Source organism: Pongo abelii, chromosome 22 (genome assembly GCF_028885655.2).
Source record: "Pongo abelii isolate AG06213 chromosome 22, NHGRI_mPonAbe1-v2.0_pri, whole genome shotgun sequence".
NCBI lineage: Eukaryota > Metazoa > Chordata > Mammalia > Primates > Hominidae > Pongo > Pongo abelii.
This window is the reverse complement of record NC_072007.2, coordinates 54,127,273-54,147,544: the sequence shown is the minus strand read 5'-3', so window position 1 is coordinate 54,147,544 and position 20,272 is coordinate 54,127,273. Positions and strand designations below refer to the sequence as shown.

Genomic DNA, 20,272 nt, shown 5'->3' with positions numbered 1-20,272 from the left:
CCTGGCCTAATAAAGTCACATTCTGAAGTGCAGGGTGGACGTGAGTTTTTGCAGGACATCATTGAATTCGGGGGGGACACCCATCCAGGCTTAGTGTCCTCAACAGTGCTGCCTTTATAATCACAGCCTGAACTGTACCCTTTGAATGGCTGAGTCACATGGAATGAACTGTAACTCAATAAAGCTGTTACCAGAAAAAAACAGAAACAAGAGCCAGGAGTGGTGGCTCACGCCTATAATTCCGGCACTTTGTGAGGCCGAGGAGGGAGGATCACTTGAGCCCAGGAGTTCGAGACCAGCCTGGGAAACATGGCAAGACCTCATCTCTACAAAAAAATTGTTTAATTAGCTGGACGTGGTGGTGCGCCTGTGGCCCAGCTACTCGGGAGCCTGAGGTGGGAGGACTGCTTGAGGCCAATTGCTTGGACAGAGGTTGCTGTGAGCTGAGATCACACCACTGCACTCCAGCCTGGGTGACAGAGTGAAATCCTGTCTGAAAAAAAAATAATAATAGAAATAAGGAAAGAGAAGTGTCTCCCCTTCCTTCCCCCGGCTCTTTGGCAGGGGCACGGGCTTGGTGGGAGCTGGCATGGATGGGGGCATGAGCAGGGCAGTGCGCAGGGGCCCGGGACGGCCTCGTGGAGGTGACGGCTGTTTCAGGGCCGGCCTGAGTCCGCACCTTGTGAGGGAATCTCCTCAATGCGGTAATTTAGGCAGAATTCCAGCTGGGGCGAGGTGGCCTGTAATCCCAGAGGCCTCCGGAAAGTGCGGCCTACCGATGCCGGCCAGGCCCGGCCTGTCCCCACAAGTGTCTTGGAAAGGCCCTACCAGGGTGGAGGACAGGGGTGGCAGCAAACCTTGAAGGTCAGTCCATCCCAGCGAGTGTGTGATAGGTGTTCACTGGGGCCAAAGGAGGACCCCAAGCCCCAGGGAGGTGTTAACAACCGCACTCTGCTGGTGGTGTCCCCAGAGAAGCCCCGAGAGCCTGACTGCCCATCGGGTCCCTTCTCTCCCTTCCCAGCCTCCCTCCCTCTGCCGTCCTCACCCCCATGCCACTGGAGCCCAGCCCCTCTTTCCTAGGAACCCAGATTTGAAGCCCTAAAAGCCAGCATGGCCTCAAGGGCAGCTCCTGGACTTGAGGCCGGCCTTTCCCACCCACCGGGGGAAGAAGGCGCAGCCAGAGTCCTCACAGTGGCTGAGGCTTCAGGGCCGTGCGTGTTTTCTGCTGGATATTTGGCTCAGACCCTCGGAGGGGGAGGTGACCGAGCCAGCACATGCCCCACCCCTGGACACGCCACAGCAGCTCCAGCTTGGAGGCTAACCCACCGTGTTGGCGTCTGATGAACCCCAGTTCTAGGAAGCCCTCTAAGATTTTCAGCTCATCTATTGTTCCTTGTGTAAGGGCAGGTACTTACCCTAAATCCTGCCCTTAGGGCAAATGACTGGGATGCTGTCTGCTTCAATTGTCCAGCACATCCCTTCTGAACCACACAGACCCCTCCCCTATGGTACATAAGCCCTAGGCTTGGGGGTGATGGGTGGGCCCCAGACACAGACATGGCTTCTGTTCCGAAGTCCCTATTAAATGTTTCTGAGAAACTGGATTGGGCAGCTTCTTCTTCTTTTTTTTTTTTTTTTTTTTTTTTTTTTGAGATGGAGTCTTTGCTCTGTTTCCCAGACTGGAGTGCAGCGGTGTGAACTTGGCTCACTGCAACCTCTGCCTCCGGGGCTCAAGCGATTCTCCTGCCTCAGCCTCCCGAACAGCTGGGATTACAGGCGCCCACCACCACGCTTAGCTAACTTTTGTATTTTTAGTAGAGATGGGGTTTCGCCATGTTGGCCAGGCTGGTCTTTAACTCCTGACCTCGTGATCCACCTGCCTCAGCCTCCCAAAGTGCTGGGATTACAGGGCTGAGCCACTGCACCCAGCCAAGCGCAGCTTCCTTCTTCAGCCTCTCTGCTTCCTTGAACTTTGGGATAGGTCTGCATAGGCCCCCACCGCTGCAGAACATACTCCATCCCTCGTCACCAGACGTGGTGGGCTGAATCACAGCCCTCAAAGAGGTCCACACCTTCATCCTCAGACCCTGTGAATCTGTGACCTTACCTGGCAAAAGGGACTTGCAGGTGGGATTAAATTAAGGTTCCTGAAATGAGAGATGACCCTAAATTATCTAGGTAGGTCCAAAGTCACACAGGATCCTTCTAAGAGAAAGGGCGGAGGTCAGGGTTAGGGAGAGGTGGAAAGATGTGACACTACTGGCTTTGGTGATGGAAGGGGCCATAAGCAAGGGGATGCAGGCGCCCTCCAGATGCTAGAAAAGGCAGGAAACGGATTCAGCCCCTCTAAGCCTCCAGGAGGAACCGGCCCTGCTGTTTTTAGACTCTTCTGGCCCCTGCAACTGTAAGAGAACAAATGTGTTCCTTTAAGCCACACAGCTTGTGGAAATTTGTCACGGTAGCCTCAGGACATTTTCATGCCAACCAGGATTAGGCCTGTAGGCCCAGAGTAGCCACTGCAGGGGACAGGAGCAGTGCAGGCATCAGTGTGCTAGACGCGGAGCAAATCCCATAAACAAGGCGGCAGACACCGTGCCCCGGCCGCCCCGTGCGCTCCCCGGTGTGCTCTGTGGTCTGGGGTCTGTGGCTCCTGGTGTTCTCCATGGGGAGGGGCGTCCAGAGGGGGGCCTCGTTGGGGAGGGGCTGGTTCTGCAGCCCCTGGTTCCGCCTTCTCCTTGTTCTTGGCACACAGCAACCAGCCTGGCATTGCTGGAGATGGTCTGTGGGTTTATTGCACAGGTGCGCGAGTCAGGGAACACGAGATCTGCCGAGCCAGAGGCACTACCATGTCACCACCCAGGTGTGAAGGAGCCAGGTGGATCCCAGGAGGAGCAGACACCCTTGGCCAACACCCAGAGCTGGGCCTCAGAATCACACAGGGAGGGCGGGGAAGGGAGCCTCCTATCCCTGAGGGCTCTGCCCTGAGAAGTCCTGCAGGAAGCCCATGCCAGCGCACCCAGGCCAGCCCCCAAGGCAGAGAACAGAGTGCAGGATGGGAGGGGGCCTGGACCCGGCAGGCAGGGGCAAGGCATGCTCTTTCCTCTAAGGGGGAGGTTTTTAGGGAGTCAGCTGCCACCATTTCCAGCAGCAACCCCTAGCGTGGCTGGCGGGGTACTGGGTGTTCAGCCAATCACAGGTAGGGAGCTCCTGGGATGGGAAGGAACCATCACACCTCAACACGACCGCCATGAAAATATTTATTTGTGGATATCATACAAGTCAACAGGACCAGCACGAAACAGATGCAGCCTACACAGTGCTGTGGGACCGAGGCTCACAAACATCCACACGGCACACGCAGGGCAGGCTACTCCGGGCAAAGGAAGCCACCCCCGAACCTTGCGGAGGCCGCACTCCCTCGGCAGTGGGACCACGGAGGCGACAGGTGCTTTGATGCCTCCGAAGAGCTGAGCTCCATTCCAGGGAGGGACTGGGCTGCGCCGCTGTCCTCCCATTGGTCCAGTTTTGCAATCACTAGATGAAGCTCCAGTTATTCTAAATCAGGAATGATGCAGCCATGAAGTTAAACGCATCCAGAAGGTCACCACACACCTGGCACCCTCCAAGGGCCCACGCGGAGCCAGCTGAGGACTCACGTCCATTCTCCAGAACGTCAGCACCTCTGCCTCCCATCACCAAGAAGGGGCTTCAGACACCTCATGGGGACCTATGACGGCTCGAGCTTGACACAGGTGCTCCCAGCTGCTCGACACGCTTTGGGATGTACTGGAAGGGTCTGCCAGGCCTGCTGAGGCCTCTTTTTGTCCCACCAGCCCTGCACGCACCCTCTTCCTGCCAGGGGCTGGGTCTTGGGTTAGAAAAGTCACTTGAGGCCTTCAGAAGCCGTGACCCAGCTTGCAGCTCAAAATGAGGACAAAGGCGCTTCCATCCACCTTCAGGGAGACGCTGGCTTCGCAGGCCGGTGGGCGAAGCGAGGCCCATGGTTTTACTTAGGACAGGTTTCCCAGGCAGTACCCAGGCCGTGTGGGGGATCCCCAAGCAGAGGCTTAGGATGGCATTCTCCCCTCTGTTTCCACCCACCTATCCGCCAGACACTGGGCTTGCCCTTGCTGTCTGTCCCAGCACTGACGGGCAGGACAGAGATGCATGGGGTGAGTGGCCCTGTGGCTCTGGAAGGCATATCCCACCAGAAATGGGTTTCCTGTTGCACAAAGACCAGAAATGGCCCCGCAGTGAACTGGTGGATGGGAAGAAAGGAGAAGCTGGCATTTGGGGGTGCTGTTCCCACCACAGCCCTGAGGCTGGGGCCCTCCATCAAGGCTTGTCCCAGGCAAGGGTCAGAGATGGAAGGGGACATCTCTTGCTCTGGGACAGGGTCCTGCTTGGCTCAGACAGTGGGAAAACTAAAAACACCTGTTTATTCTGCCAGAATTGAAAGAAAAATTCCAGGAAGAACTTCTTATTAATATAAATTTTTAAGATATCGACCAGTCATCTAAACTTACTCATTAAACTCTGTTTTAAACAAATGAACACACTGTGTTGCAATGAAAGGCAGGAACGTGGTTTTAGACGCTGATTGAAAATCAGTGTCTTCGCGCACTGAGAACAGGAAACATTCTGCTCTGAGAACAAACTGCAGAGTCGACAGGAGACACACATGTGACAGAAAGCCCCCAGCGGGAGAGACTGTGAGCCCTGGTGGGTGATGGGATGCCCGGGCAGTGGCTTGGACACAGCTGTTACGCCACGATGCCTGCTGGGCCCTGCAGGGACAGGGGACACAGGACACACACAGAGCCCAGCCACGCACTGCGGAGCATGGCACAGGCCACACACACTGGCTCTTACCACCTAACAGAGACGAGTCGCACACTGAAAAAAGTCCCCTAGAAGGATGGCTCACGTCCATCCTACCGGGGGGCATGGACGCAAGGACCTGGCCCTAGCTCTGGCCTGGTGGCAACCCCTGCTGGTAGAGGCAGGAGGTGTGCGGCTGGAGTCAGAAACTGAGGTGCTGTCTATAAAAATTCCAAGATTCCGCCAGGTGCGGTGGCTCATGCCTGTAATCCCAGCACTTTGGGAGGCCAAGGCAGGCAGATCACTTGAGGTCAGGAGTTTGAGACCAGCTTGGCCAACATGGTGAAACCCCATCTCTACTAAAAATACAAAAATCAGCTGAACGTGGTGGCGCGTGCCTGTAATCCCAGCTCCTCGGGAGGCTGGGGCAGGAGAACCACTTGAACCTGGGAAGCGGAGTTTGCAGTGAGCCGAGATCACACCATTGCACGCTAGCCTGGGTGTCAGAGCGAGACTCCAACTCAAAAAAAAAAAAAAAAAAAAAATCCAAGATTCCCACCTCCTTCCACCTGCATATGGCCAGCACCTGCACCTGCCAGGCAGGAACACATGACAGGCCCAGCTCTGCCCAGGGCTACAGGGCCACACAGGCTCAGGCCTCCTCCCCTGTGCTGGGAGTCCGGAGTGGGGATGGTGTCCACCCAGACCCGCCAGGCCAAGCTCCAGGCTTCCCTGGCTTAGGGCTGACAAGACTTCCAGGCAGTGGACTTGGCCTCCCATAGCCACCCTCCCCAGGGCCTGGGGTCCTTCTGGGAGCCCCCTTGGCCCTGGTGATCAGCATCCATCTGAGTGCTCGGTGGACGGACACGGGAGCCACTTCTCCATCAAGTCTCAGCAGAAGCCGCTGGCCTGGCAGTGAGAGGCGGCGCGGAAGGAAAAGGCTCAGCAGGCACATCACTCTGGCAGGCAGAGTGGCACTGGGGGGCCACACAGCTCTCACCTGGACTCAGAAAGCCAGGTCCAAAGTTCTCATTTCCCTGTCTGCACATAACCTGCTCTGCTCACTCACAAACTCCAGTTCCCCTGCTCTGGGCCCAGGCAGGCGATCCACAAGGAGGGGTGTGTGATGGAGGCCCATGAGACCAGGCAGGCGGCAGGGGAGAGAGGGAGAGACTCCTGGCTACCCGGGCAGCAGAGTACAGTCCAGCCACACAGTGGGCACCTCTGATCTCCATAAACATGGACCCTGCCGCCCTGACACAGGTGGCCCCATCGGAGGGCAGGAAGGACAAGGAGAAGAGCTCCAGCTGCCAGAACACTCTCAACCTCCCCTCTTTGCACAGTTAAACTAAAGAGAGAACGAGGCTGCAGCCAGGGCAGGTGGATGGGCAGGGCGGGGAGCTGCTCAGGGCCCAGCAATCTGAGGGCCATCTATACCACCTTCCTTGGCCGGTGCCCTCCCAGGGCCTTGCACCTTGCACCCTACTGTGGGCTCTGCCTTCTCTGACACCAGGCACGAGAGGCCTGAGCTCAACCACATAGCTTTTATTGTCTTACCTCGGGTGGCGGTGGGGACTGTTACCCCGGGGGCTTCGGCCTCCCACCTGGTGCGGGCAACTCTCTTGCCTGGTGATCTCGAGATGGAGACATCCCTCACTTAACTCATCAGTGTGGCTAAGCCAAGCCAGCCTCCGTTCACGGTAAGACCAAACGTTTCAAAACTGGCTCTAACGAGCTTAAGAACAGGACATTAAACAAAGCATCACGCTGCAATTGTTTACATGTATTGGAAAAATAACAGATGCACATAATAACCTTGGCAGGACTAGGCAACAATTTAAAATCGATTTTAAAAAGGATCCTATTGTGGAATTCATCCTTACGGTCTACAACGAGAAGTTTGAAAAACTGGATTAAGAAAGTATTAAAATTCTGTACCCTGACAATAAGCAGGCAATGTTGGACGAATACAGCTCTCACCTTAAAATAAATTCTTCTCATTATTTTGCATGTTATTAACTATAGAAAGTGAAAACAAAGATCAATTCTAATTTGGATCCAAGCCATATGGAAACCCATTGCCAATGCCCATGGTTACCTTCCTGGATGAGAAACTGAAACTCAAGACCACCAGGGGCCTCTGCCCAAGTCATGAGAGACGAACATGCCCGGGTGGAAACGGGCCGTGGACAGGGCAGGCTCCAGCTGCTCCGTGGTGACAGCAGGCAGTCTGGGGAGGGGATGCCAGACTCTGCCCATAGAGGCTGACAATTTCCACAAAAGCCCTGCACCCACAAAGGCACCATCTGCTCTCAGAAACCCCCGATTTCTTTCTCCTTAGTCATGGCCCAGGCCTCTCCTGGCTCGGCTGATACAGCCAAAGAAAACGGAAGAGAAGTTTCAGATTGCGCCAGAGAGCTCAGGATTTATGGGAGGTGCCTGCAGGGACAGCCATTCTCCTAATTCTTGCTTAATGCAGGGAAGTCCAAGAACTAAAGCTGATGTGGGGACTCAGCCTCTGAAACGAGCTCAAAGAACCAAGAATCAAAGCTTGCTCGCCAGGGCACACCACCCGTAACACCCGCTGCACAGGCAGAAGGAGACCCACACCTGACAGTGCGTTCTCATGCTGGGTTTTTCACCAGCTCACAGAAGAGAGACATTTAGGTTCTTTCCCCCATGCTATACATGTTCTTGGTGTTTAAAAAAAAAAAAAAAAAAGAAAAGAAAAAGAAAAGCTTTCCTGGTGGCTGGCAATGTGGCACACACCCCAGTCTCCACTTGGCAGTGAGGGTATTTCCAGTTAAACGCCCTACAGAGGGCCAGGTGGTTCTGGTGGATCCCTGCACTCACATACTGGGGAGGCCGCCTCCCCGCCAGGCTCCAGCCACAGACTTCCTCCTTTCTGCTGGTGTGGCGGCGCCCTGCAGGGACCAGTGGCTCTGGGCTGCAAGGGGCCTGCCACCCGTGTCCTCGGAGCCAGGAAACATGGCTGGGAAACCCGTGTCTGACTCACTGGCTGAGGTGGGGTAGGCAGGCGCCCTGATGCACGCTCGTGAAGACATTCAAAACGAACAGAGTGGGAGAGTGGGGGCGGGGGTGGGGGTTCTGTATAAACCTGCATCTTTTCGCTTTAGGGCATTTTTCAACAAGGAACGCACTTCTGGCAAGTGAGTCTTTCTAGAGGACACTGGAATGGCCTCACAGGAGGGTGTGGGCTCCAGAAGGGGCCCGTCTGTGGGGAAGGTAGTGGGGTGGGGGTACCCCTTGGAGAGTCTGCTTCCTAGGGGCCCCATGGGCCCCCACTTCTTGCATCTCCCTATTTCTCTCCAGCCGTGGGTTCCCTGGAGACACAAATCTCTGCACACCCCAGAGCTGGGGTGCAGGGCTGCCGGGGTGTGGCTGAAATCAAGGCAGGCCAGAGACAGGCACTGCCGCCTATAGCTATACCTGGGGGGACCCCAAACTCCGGGCAAAGTGAGGCCAGGGAGGTCACTGCTGAGCAGAGGATGATGGGACTTGTCAGAGCTGGTGCTGTGGCCTCTGCCGCCACCCCAGCCTGCCCAAGGGCCTGGGAGCTGCCCGCCCCCACTGTGCCTCACACCCACCTCGGAAGATTGGCAGCTTCCAGGGTGGCCTTTTGCCCCTGGGCATTTGGTGGGGCACAGAACTGAGGTCAGGGGACAAGGGTTAAATGTGCCAGCAGGGGCAGGGGGCAGGCACCCCTGTCCTGTCTACAAATGCTGAGGCTCGATGTGCTGTCACGGGCAGCACGTGGCAAACGCGCAGTGCTCAGCCTGCTGCACCACGGATGAGGGGAGCTTCCACAAGGAACCTGACGGGGTGGTTCTCTGGAGCTTCAAAGCTGCTCTTGGCCCAGCATGGACCTTACTGCGTTAGCATCTTCCTCACGTCGCTCAGCGGATTCCTGGAAGATGCTGATGGGTTACAGGAGGTCCCGCGGATACCTGAGAGGTCTGTGGACCGACTTGAATTTGCTGGGGCCTGGGAAGGTCCCTGACGCTGCACCTGTGTGCCTCCGAGCAAGCTCACATCAACCCTCCCATACGGTGAAACAACAGCCTAAGATCTGAAATCCCCAGGGACTAAACGAGCAGCAAAGTAAGAAACAGAAGTTCAAATGCAGGAACAAAGGGGCTATGATCAGAATGACAGTAAAGATACTTGGCAGAATTCTTCCTGACCCGAACCGTTACCATCCGACTCCTTCTCAGAGATGCAAACACAGACGCCACCCAGGCCCAGCCCACGCGCGACACGGCCTCTGTGTGGTAGCGGCAGCCGGGGCTCACTCGAGGCTCCATGCGCAGCAGGCTCAGCCTCACCCACTCACCCTCCCACATGGAACACCCCCGAGATGGCAAACAGGGGCGCGTCTTCCCAGAGGCCCAGGAGCCTTGTGGGGAAGGGAGCCGGGTTTTCAGATCACAAATTTCTGTGACCGCTTTGTTATTTTTCACAAAGCACGACTGGCACATTTCACAATGAAGACCAGCAGATGCCGGACACTCATGAAAGAAAAAAATATCAAGTTTCGGTCATGGCTCTAAGGCAGACGTTACATGTTTTCACAGGGACAAACACGGAGACACCAACGCGCTGCGTGTCACGGGCGAGCGGCGCGGCCCTCACAGCACCGTGGCCTGGACGACGATCTCTGGGTCCTCGATGTCCCTTTTGCTCTGCACCATCCGCAGCTCCAGCTGCATGGGGCTGGGCCTCACTCCTTCCCCGGCCTGGGCTGCGGGGCAGGCAGAGAGCACTGAGTTCCCATCTCAGAGGGGCTCCCGCTGCTGCCCCCACTCCCAAAGGCGAGGCCAGCAGGAGACACTGGTCACACCTTCAAAACCAGCACATGCCAGCTCTCCTCTCCCACCCGCTTCAGGAGCCAGGAGCCCACGCAGCCCGGCCGCCCTACCTTTTGCACACTGGATGGTCCTCTGCAGAACATGGTGCAAGGTAGACACGGTCTTCTCACAGGCCACCTGCAGGGAGGAGAGACTTGCTGTGCCCCTGGCCCACTCACAACACCCGACGTGCCCACTGCTGCCAGGAGGGGATTTCCAGTGAACACAAGGGCCGTCCTGCTCTCCGAGCCACTGGGGAGCCGGCTTCGCCAATGCACGTGCTGAACCCTGGAGGACAGGCTGTGGACTGCCCACCACAGAGAGCCCGGAGGGCTGAGCGGACGCCTGGTCCCAGTCACCTGCTCTGGACAAGAGATGGCTCACAGAAGGGACAGCCTCGTGACCTGCATAGAACTTGGCAGGCAGCAGGAGCTTGGTAAGAGTTCCCAGAATTAACTCCTTATGACAGTCTACAAGGGGAAGAGCTCCTGCCAAAAGCCCAGCCAATCATCACTCAGTGATGCCTCAGAGCCTGCCAATCATCACTCCGTGATGCCTCAGAGTCAGCCAATCATCACTCAGTGATGCCTCAGAGCCTGCCAATCATCACTCAGTGATGCCTCAGAGTCAGCCAATCATCACTTCGTGATGCCTCAGAGTCAGCCAATCATCGCTCCGTGATGCCTCAGAGTCAGCCAATCATCACTCAGTGATGCCTCAGAGTCAAAGGTGCTGGGGAAGCACGGGGAACTCACTCCCCGACTCCACAACCCTGGGCTGGCCAAACCCAGAATGTGACCTTGGGTGACCTGGCAGTGAGGCCTCCTCGGGGCGCCAGGTGGCTCGTTTCCACTGCCCTGCATCACCAATTAAACACGGCAGGCCTACTTAATGGCCCTGTTTAATTGCCCTTGAGGGGCCAGAAGGGACGGAATGAGGGGGCTGTGCATTCTAGCTCAGGGTGTGCAGAGGGCTAGTCCCATGGGAGGCGAAGGGCCTCAGTCCACCTCTTCCATTTTACACACCAGGACACTCACCTGAAACTGACTTGTTGGGGAGGAGGTGTACCCTGGGGGACACATGGCCCCTTGAGGGGCCCAGCAAAGACAGCACAGGGAGAGCCACCTGCAGGTCCTGACCTCTGAACTCTTCCTTCCCCAGCGCACCCAATAGTGACAGAGGTGTCCTGTCTTCCTCCTGTCACCCCGCCCTGCCCCACATTCCAAAGGGAGGGCAGGCCCCTCCCTCCCACCTGAACCCACGGCGGACGCAGTGGGGAGCACCCAGGGGAGTTTGGGGGGCTGAGCCCAGGGGCTGGGGACCACCTCAGAGCACAGTGGGGCTCTGGACGGTGCTGTAAGAAGACACACTCCAGGGGTCCGCGGACTCGGCTGACAAAACCACCTGCCGAGGCCACAAGCAACTTTGCTGCACGCAGTACAGGAGGTCACGGATCTGAGCGCCACAGTTGCAACAAAACTCCTCTGTCCCCGCTGAGCTGTGTGCTTAACCATGGCACACAAGAAAGGCTCACGAGACCCCACATCCCAACCTGCCATGTCAATCACCCAACACACCCACTCCACCCAGTGTCTAAGCAAAGCCACCCGATCTCTACAAACTCGAAAAGCAGGCAGACATCCAGACAAAACGCCCAGAAAGACGGCTCTCCACACCTGCCTGAACCCCTGTCCTCAGCCTCCCGCCTACTGTCCCCAATGGGCGGCTCCGGCCTTTCAGTCCCTCAGGTCACTGCTGTAGTCACACTGTGGGAAATGCTGCAGGGTGCCACTCCTCCGCAGCAGCCCCCAAGTCACCAAGGACACAACAGCTCCATGCATCCCACAGCCCTGTGCCAACGCCAAGCGGGCAGCATCTGAGTCCCGGTGGGACCCCCGTGGGTCTGTTCTGAAACATCTGTCACCCAAGCCCTCACAGACTCTGATCATCCCTAGGTCCCAAATAAGGGGAGATGGGAGGCGATGTGAGGGTGACAGGTGCAACTCCGGAGCCCATGGCCCGGCCACTGCCCTCCCCCGCAACTGGGGCCAGCACTCAGGGCCATGCCCTGTCAGCTCAGCAGGGACCCCCCACCAGGACTCTCATACCCTGCCCCCCATGAGGTGCCGTGGGAGTGGGTGAGGAGGGGAGCGGTGCGTGTGGCTGACCTTGAGGTTATTGGGGTGCTTGTGTGTCCACGCCAGGAGCATGGCAGCAAACAGGTCCCCAGTGCCCACAAAGACGGCATCCACCTTGCGAATGTCCATCCGGATACGTTCCATCACCACGGAGCCAGCGGGATTCCCTAGGGGGAGAAGATGGGCAAGGTCACTGAGATCTGCCGCTCCTCTGCCAGGGCCAGTCTCCCCGTCCCTGGTCCCCCCGGGCACAGCAGCAGGGAGGGTCACAGGGGCAGAGCACAAGGTGGCCTTGCTCAGGACGTGGGGGCTCAGGGCATGCATGGGGTCCCCATCACCGCAGCAAGGGAAAGGGAACGACTGCACCCTCAGAGGGCCACACGGTCAGGCTGCCTTGGGGGTCGCTGTGCAACTCCCGAGAGTAACAACGGCGTGAAGAACTAGGATGTACCTGGATGCATCCAAGTGTGTGTGTGCGTGTGCGCCCATGTGCATGCATGTGTGTATGCATGTGTCCGCGTGTCTGCATGTGTGAGTCCATGTGTATGCATGTGTCCGTGTGTATGCATGTGTCCACATATGTGTGCATGTGCCCACGTGTGCGTGTGTGCCCGTTTGCATGTATGCCTGTGTGCCTGTGTGTATGTGTGCATGTATGCCTGTGTGCCCGTGTCCACGTGTGTGCCCGTGTGTATGTGCATTTGTGCCCGAGTGTATGTGCATTTGTGCCTATGTGTGTGCCCGCAAGGCTCCCATGTCCAAACATACAGCGACAAGGAGGTCACAACTGTTCTTTTGGGCCCATGGGTATGAACTTGCGGCCACTAGCTTAGTGCATGGCCCCAGCCTTCTGTGTCATTTTCACACTGTTCAGAGAAAGTCAACCAGGTGGTGTCTGTGTAAACAATCAGCACAGCCGGGTGGATGCGTCCTCCCAGTGAACTCAGGGACCCCGCCTGGCTCTGAGGGAGGCCTATGATGCTGAGTCCGTGGAAGCCGGTTCCAGCCAGGCCATTCATCATGACCTGTGAGGCCTTGGGAATCCCACCTGATCCCTGAGAGCCTGTAAAAAGGGGGCGTCATCCCGGTGCTGTATAAGGCTTAAATTTCATGCTATTGAACCCAAAACATTCTTGCAGCCCCAAAGAACACCTTCCTCTGGGAAGAGCAGAGGCGGCCGCGGTGCATGACGGGGGCACTTACTCCTCCTCTGGCTCCCCAGCACGATCAGGTAGTCGCTGCCCTGCGGGGAGGGCAGGTTGGAGCTGGTGATGACCACGGTGTCGGGGCCCATAGAGTGCAGCATGTCCATCACCTGGCAGTGGCACGGAGAGCGTCAGCCATGGCCGGTCACATGTCAGCCACGGCTGGTCACACCCCACTCCCCGATCCATCACGAGGCAGTGGCACGGGGAGCGTCAGCCACGGCCGGTCACACCCCACTCCCCCAGAGCCCGTTCCCAATGGCGGCACTCCCGGAGGGGAGACAGCCACCTGGTCAGCCACCATCCCCCCCAAACTGTCAGCCCAAACTGTGTGGCTCCCCACAGGTGACTGGCGAGGGCCTCCCCCTCGGGGGCTGGGTAGGTAAGTGGACATACGCGTGCCTGTCCTGCAGCGGGGAGGAGCTGGCCCCTCTGTACATTGGCTTTTCTGTAACTCTCGTAGAAACTATCTCCACCGCACGATTGCCTCAAAGCAGGCAGCACGCATGCGCGCGCACACACACACACACACACACACACACACACACACACACACACACACACACGTGCTGCATCGCCACCCAGCACGTGTCCATAGCAGAATCTGGACCCTGCTCCAGGGTCAGCTGACTCTGCAGTCCCAGGACCCAATACCAGGTCAGCGAAAGGCCTCCGAGTGGGAGGAGTGGCCGCTGCAGTGGCCCATTCCCAGGACCAGGCTCCGGGGCTGTGAAGACAAAACTCAGGGCAGCGCCAGGCTGCTTGGGAATGCAGCCCAAAGCACATGGACTCCTGCTGCAGTCTGACAGTGTCTGCTCTAAAATGCATGCTGAAACATGTCACCCATGTGGCAATATTCAGAGGGGGTCCTCTGGCGCATGATTAAGTCACCAGGGCTCCCCTTTCTCTGTGCCTGATGAGAGGGCTGGAGGGAGCAGCATGGGCCCCTCGAGCCCCCCACCATCCACACATGAGGACGCAGCAACAAGGTGCAGTCCGGGTAGCAAAGTAGCCCCCGCCAGACCCTGAGCCTGCCGGTGCCTTGACCTTAGACTTCCCAGCCTCCAGAACTGTGGGGAACAAAGTTCTGTTTATTTTGTTTTGTTTTTGTTTGTTTGTTTTTGAGATGGAGTCTCACTCTGTCGCCCAGGCTGGAGTGCAGTGGTGCAATCTCAGCTCACTGCAACCTCCGCCTCCTGGCTTCAAGTGATTCTCCTGCCTCAGCCTCCCAACTAGCCGGGATTACAGGCGTGTACCACCACACCCAGCTAATTTTTGTATTTTTAGTAGAGATGGGGTTTTACCACGTTGGCCAGGCTGGTCTCGAACTCCTGACCTCAAGTGATCTGCCCGCCTCAGTCTCCCAAAGTGCTGGGATTACAGGCGTGAGTCACTGCATCCGGCCAAAAGTTCTGTTTTTTATAAATCATCCAGTCTCAGGCATTTTGTCACAGCAGCCCCAACAGACTAAGATGACTCAACCAAGGCTCAATGCTAGCAAGACACCCACGGTCTCCAAGTCCCGGAGAAAAAGGACTTTGAAGAAACTGCATCTTGGGCTGCTGCATCTGCTCCTGTGTCCAGCCTCCAGCCTGCCCTTCCCAACAGCCGGCCCTGCAAATTCCAAATATGCCCAGCAGCCCCCACACAGCTCAAGCCACCGCCTTACAATATCTCTTCACACATGTGCACATATGCATGCACACACATACATACACACATGCACATACATGCACACGGACACACGCACACATGTGCACACGCACAAACACACATGCACAAACACGTGCACACATGCACATGCACACACGCACATGCCCACACACACCCATGGACACACACGCACACGGACACACGCACATGTGCACACACGCACAAACACGTGCACACATGCACACATGGACGCACACATACACGTGCACACACGCACACACACGCACACATGCACACACAATACGCACGCGCACACACACACACGCACAAACATGTCCACACATGCACACACACACACACATCCTGCTGATCTCTGGAGGCCCCTGACTGGTACAGACTGTTCAGTCACTGCTGGGGAGAAATGATGCAGTGGTGCCACTCAGGCAGCCTGTCTCCCATCCCCACCGTGAGCAGCACATCTGCCCCACACAGGCCCCAGAGGGCCTCCCTACCCGCAAGGCTTCCTCCTGGCTGTGGATCTTCTGGCCAGTCAGTAACCTGGAAGACAGGCGGGGACAGGCAGGTGGGGACAGGTGAGCCTCTCCTCTCCGGGTTGTGTGTTGACATTCCCCAAACCGCAGCGGCTCTGGAAACCCCCATCCCCACAGGCAGCTAACTCTTCGTCCACTGGCCACCATGGGCCGGGGCCCCTGCAACATGTGGGGTTTGGTTCTAAAGGGGACCCTCACATTACAGGAGTCACGTAAGGCCCAATCATGGCTGCTGTTTATACGTAACCGTGGTGATGCACAGCAGCCACGGCCCCCACTTAAGGCCCATGCCACAGCGCAGGGTCTCAGCATAGGTGACTGACATCCATACAAAGTCAAAGAGTCGCTAGTGATTAATGCACGCATGGGCCACCCATGGCTCAGGGGCCTTGAGTGAGATGCCACCCCCGAGTTTGGACAGGCCCAGGTGAGGGATCCCAGGCCTCCAAGAGTCCAGGCGCCCCCACCCCTGCGTGAATGGGGGGCTCGGGACCTGGCTCAGGGCCGGGTAGAGCTAAGCTGTGACAGGCACCAGCCCCCTCTGCGGGCAGCTCCACTCTTCATGGCACTGGGGCGCTGGCGGCTTCCCCTGGTGTGTGATTCTTCAGCTGGGGGGAGCCATGCACCCAAAGAAAGACCTTTTCAAACTCGGTATCAGACAGGCAGGCCCAACACACTCCTCTTCCCCTCACAGGGCGGCAGATGACCTGGCCGCCTGTGCTGCCCCGACCCTCCCTCTGCTGCGGTGGTCCCGACAAGCCCACAGCTCCCCAGGTCGCCCCTCCTCTTCCTCTCCCAGGGGCCCTGCCACTCAGGAAGGCACAGGGGCAGCAGAACCATCCCCATCGCCCATGGCTGCCACCACCAAAGAGAAGGCGTGAGCCTGGGACCCAGGTGGGCAGGGGCTTCTCCAACCCAGGCGCCCCCACCACATCCTGCTCCAGTATCAAAGGGCACTCGCCCCACGGCAGGACCTTCCTGAGAACCACTTCGTAAGCTAAACGGGCAGCCCGAGGGCAGAGTGGAGACCCTTCTGGCATGTTCTCTGCAGCTCTCCCTGGGGAAAGACTGGTAGCATTTGCCATTTAAAATGACTTAACTCTGCTGGGCACGGTGACTCACGCCTGTAATCCCAGCACTTTGGAAGACTGAGATGGGTGGATCACCTGAGGTCAGGAGTTCAAGACCAACCTGGCCAACATGGTGAAACCCCGTCTCTACTAAAAACACAAAAATTAGCCGGGTGTGGTGGCTCACGCCTGTCATCCCAGCTACTCGGGAGGCTGAGGCAGGAGAATTGCTTGAACCCCGGAGACGGTGGTTGCAGTGAGCTGAGATCGTGCCACTGCACTCCAGCCTGGGTGACAAGAGAGAGACCCGTCTTGAAAAATAAATAAATAAAGTAAAATAAAATAAAATGACTTACTCGGCCTCAAACTGGTTGGGCGTGATAATGTCTGCAAGCGGCACCACTTTTTCTTTGTAGACGGGAAGGAGGTCCTCCGGGACGTACTGGCCAACAAAGGAGACAGGAGGAGAGGCTGAGTCACCAGGAGGGAAGCCCACCACGGAGTGCTCCCCAAAAAGCCCCCTGAAGTCCAGGCTCAGGGGCCAGGCCCCCCGACTGTAGAGACAAGTTGTTCCCACCACGGGGGCAGCGTGTAGCTGAGGCACACTATGCCGAGGGAGGACTCAGGGCGCACAGTGGGTCCCTGCAGAGTGTCTGGGAGGAGAAGGAGGTGAAGGAGAGAGGGAGGGAGGGAGGAGGGAGACGAGGAAAGGGAAACCCCACGGGTGGATGGAGCGGCCCTGGCCATCTGGGGAGGCTGGGGGGTGCTGGCCATGCCCATCTGCGACTGGGAGCTCAACCCGCCAGCTCTTCCTGGCTGAGTCAACGCACCCTTCATCTACTTGTTTTTATCTAAGTTGCCTGACAAACAATTCAACACTTGTTTTGTTTTGTTTTGTTTTTTGAGACAGTTTTGCTCCTGTTGCCCAGGTTGGAGTGCAACAGCGTGGTCTTGGCTCACTGCAACCTCCACCTCCTGGGCTCAAGCGATTCTCCTGCCTCAGCCTCCCGAGTAGCTAGGATTACAGGCACCCACCACCATGCCCAGCTAATTTTTTTGTATTTTTTTTAGTAGAGACGGGGTTTCGCCATGTTGGCCAGGCTGATCTCAAACTCCTGACTTCAGGTGGTCCACCTGCCTCAGCCTCCCAAAGTGCTGGAATTACAGGCGTGAGCCACTGTGCCAGGCAACACATGGTTTTCTTTAGCAATCAAATTTAAGCCGGAGCCAGTGCGAAGCTCTGGAAGAATTTTGTGGGCTTTATGGAACATTTCACCAGCCCCTGCTGGCTGAGTGGCCTGAGTTTCCAATCCCTTCACTTCACTTTGCTCCCGGAAACCTCCCTTGGAGATCAGAGGCCCCACAGGAGGCATGTCTGCACCTGGTGCTCAGAGCACACGAGGTGGTCACACACCGGCCACTGCTCCAGACATGGCTTAGGAGGCACTAAGGATGGGTGGGTGGCACCTGGATGTCCCCGATCCCTGGACCAGGAAAGCTCTTTAGAGCCCCATTTTGGGTAGGGAGGGCCAACATACCCCTTTAACCTCATGGAAAGGGGAGATACGGGGTGACCGCTCATCTGAGACAGGAGCTCGTGTTTAGGCCACTCGTTCAGGAAAACAAATGTGATCAAAATCAAGGGGCCAGATCCTGTAGCCGCACTGAACTGGACAGTGGCCCCAACTCTTCGTGATCCAAATGCGAGTGTCTGCCGAGGGTCAGCAGAGCCCACGCCAGGGAGCATCATGAAGGGAAGGCAGAGAGCTGCAAGCTGGGGTCCTGTAGGATGGGTGCAGGACAGGGAACCTTCCAGAGAACAAGCACGGGAGAAAGTGGACAGACAGACGCTGAGCACACCAGCCCACGCCACCCAGTTAGATGCCCAATGACAGATATCGGGACTTCAACCACTGACCCAGCGGGGCAGGGAGGGCACAGGCCCAGGCATGCCCTGCGCCAGTGGAGAAGCCCGCTGTGCTCAGTGAATATACAGTGAGCAAACAGACACACTAGACACAACAACAAAGAAGGCAGATACTGAAATCGCCTGGGCACTGAATGGCTGAGTTAAAAACCCACAGGCAGGATCACCTTTGGGTTCCTTCCGCCTCTAAATTCTAGGCTTCTGGACTGGTCACAATGGATTTGTTCTCCATCCACTTGATCCGATGTCCAGGTCTGTGGGCTGCAGCTGCTGCTATTACTATACAGCTCATGGGTTAAGTGGTTTCTAGATGTCTTTTGTTTTTTTGAGATGGGGTCTTGCTCTGTGGAGTGAGTGTAGCGGTGCGATCTCAGCTCACTGCAGCCTCTACCTCCTGGGCTCAAGTGATCCTCCCACCTCAGCCTCCCAAGTAGTTGGGACTATAGGTAGGTGCCACCACACCCAGCTCATTGTCTTGTATTTTGATTAGAGATGGCAGGGTTTTGCCATGTTGCCCAGGCTGGTCTTGAACTCCTGGGCTCAAGCCAGCCACCCGCTCTGGCCTCCCAAAGTGCTGGGATTACAGGCGTGAGCCACTGCACCCAGTCTGGTTTCTACATTTTTAAATGGTTAGGGGAAAAAAGTCAAAAAAAGAATGACATTTTGTGACACATGAAAATTATAGAAAATTCAAATTTCAGTGTCCACAAATGAAATTTTATTAGAAAATAGTCATCCATGGCTGGGCATGGTGGCTCACGCCTGTAATCCTAGCACTTTGGGAGGCCAAGGCAGGCGGATCACTTGAGGCTAGGAGTTCGAGACCAGCCTGGACAACATGGTGAAATCGTATCTAGTAAAAATATACAAATCAGCTGGGTGTGGTGTTGCGCACCTGTAATTCCAGCTACTTGGGAGACTGAGGCATAAGAATTGCCTGAGCCCAGGAGGCAGAGGCTGCAGTGAGCCGAGATCGTGACACTGCACTCCAGCCTGGGTGACTGAGTGAGACTCCGTCTCAATAAGAAAAGAGAGAAAAGAAAAGAAGTCATCATGTTTGTACACCTCTTATCTGCGGCTGCGGCTGTGCTCTAATGCGAACAGCTGTGGCAGGGCTGTGCGGCCGGCAAAGGCATCAATATTTATCTACTGTCAGGCACTTTACAGAAAACATGTCGGTCCCCTTTCTCCTTCCTAACAAGGTTTGTCTTTTTACCCTTGGACAGAGGAGTCCCACCAAGTTAGACACTTAGAGATGTGGGCCTGTCTTCTGGCTGGACAGGAATAGCTCCACTCACCACACTTTTAAATCACACCGTGAAACTACTCACCATCGAGCCTTCACCATCCCACTTGTCACCCAAGACTGGATCACACACTGCAGAGACACAAGGGCATCTTATCAGCAAAGGCTACAGCTGACGAGTAAGAAACCCTCAACATTTCTTTCTTCTTTTTTTAAGACAGGGTCTTGCTCTGTTGTCCAGGCTGGAGTGCAGTGGTGCAATCATGCTTCACTGCAACCTCGATCTTCCAGGCTCAGGCGATCCTCCTGCCTCACCCTCCCAAGTGGCTGAGACCACAGGCATGCAGCAGCACACCCAGCTAACTTTTAAATGATCTGTACAGATGGGTTCTCACCATGTTGCCGAGGCTGGTTTTGAACTCCTAGGCTTAAGTGATCCTCTCAGCTCGGCCTCCCAAAGTGCTCGGATCACAAGTGTGAGCAAACACATTTGGCTTTTTTCTTTTTTCTTTTTAAGCTGCCAAGTTGAAGTAGATATCTTCCCTTTTTTAATTTAACTTTTTAATATAGTAAAAAATATATACCATAATCTTTGCCAGTTTAAGCATGTTTAGGTGTACAAATTCAGGAGCACTAAGGACATTCTCGCCGTGTATAACCACGACCACCATCCACCACCAAAACGTTTCATCTTCCCAAACCGAAACTCTGTCCTCATTATACACTCACTCCCCACTCCCCCTGCCCTGGTAACGTCTAGTCTGCTTGCTTTTTTTTTTTTTTTTTTTTTTTT

At 56.3% G+C, this 20,272-nt stretch overlaps 1 protein-coding gene and 1 pseudogene across 1 annotated transcript in view; both read right to left on the bottom strand.

Annotated features, from left to right (window-relative positions):
* Positions 1-3,243: 3,243 nt before the first annotated feature.
* Positions 3,244-4,481, bottom strand: LOC103888910 (uncharacterized; annotated as a pseudogene).
* A 2,102-nt stretch (positions 4,482-6,583) lies between these two features.
* Positions 6,584-20,272, bottom strand: part of PDXK (pyridoxal kinase) — a 41,528-nt gene continuing 27,839 nt past the window's right edge. Inside the window, exons 5-11 of the mRNA XM_024239302.3 lie at positions 19,565-19,611; positions 16,663-16,748; positions 15,198-15,243; positions 13,031-13,142; positions 11,858-11,994; positions 9,761-9,827; positions 6,584-9,583 (exon numbers count right to left, since the gene is read on the bottom strand). Of these exons, the coding sequence (XP_024095070.1) occupies positions 9,471-9,583; positions 9,761-9,827; positions 11,858-11,994; positions 13,031-13,142; positions 15,198-15,243; positions 16,663-16,748; positions 19,565-19,611 (608 nt within the window). The 3' untranslated portion in view covers positions 6,584-9,470. The remainder of the gene's footprint in view (positions 9,584-9,760; positions 9,828-11,857; positions 11,995-13,030; positions 13,143-15,197; positions 15,244-16,662; positions 16,749-19,564; positions 19,612-20,272) is intronic.